Source organism: Odontomachus brunneus, unplaced genomic scaffold (genome assembly GCF_010583005.1).
Source record: "Odontomachus brunneus isolate Ranch 3 - 2012 unplaced genomic scaffold, Obru_v1 Obru_scaffold_266, whole genome shotgun sequence".
NCBI classification, from domain to species: Eukaryota; Metazoa; Arthropoda; class Insecta; order Hymenoptera; family Formicidae; genus Odontomachus; species Odontomachus brunneus.
This window is the reverse complement of record NW_022639716.1, coordinates 250,758-251,106: the sequence shown is the minus strand read 5'-3', so window position 1 is coordinate 251,106 and position 349 is coordinate 250,758. Positions and strand designations below refer to the sequence as shown.

General features: G+C 35.8%; 1 protein-coding gene across 1 annotated transcript in view; it reads left to right on the top strand.

Annotated features, from left to right (window-relative positions):
* The first annotated feature begins 121 nt into the window (after window positions 1-121).
* The window catches only part of LOC116853008 (protein ALP1-like), a 1,041-nt gene continuing 813 nt past the window's right edge, over window positions 122-349 (top strand). Inside the window, exon 1 of the mRNA XM_032833857.1 lies at window positions 122-319. Within this exon, the coding sequence (XP_032689748.1) occupies window positions 128-319 (192 nt within the window). The 5' untranslated portion in view covers window positions 122-127. The remainder of the gene's footprint in view (window positions 320-349) is intronic.

Genomic DNA, 349 nt, shown 5'->3' with positions numbered 1-349 from the left:
GCTACTCCTGATTCTTATAGGTAAGACACTTTATAAATATTGGGAGATATTTTATTTTATTATTCTATTTTTGTTATCAATAGTGTTGTGATGTATATTACACAGATCTGTAGGTGAGCGATTCGATATGGGAAAATCATCTGCAAATGATTCCTTTATGAGAGTTGTTGAAGCCCTGAATGACATTGCTGAAGACGTCATTGTCTGGCCCCGAGAAGACCGATGTATTGCTGTTAGTGAGAAGTTTCAGCGCATTGGGAGGCTACCATATGTAATAGGAGCTATAGATGGAACAAATATACCAATTAAAGCTCCAAAGGTATTTATACCATAGAAATGATAGCAGTAT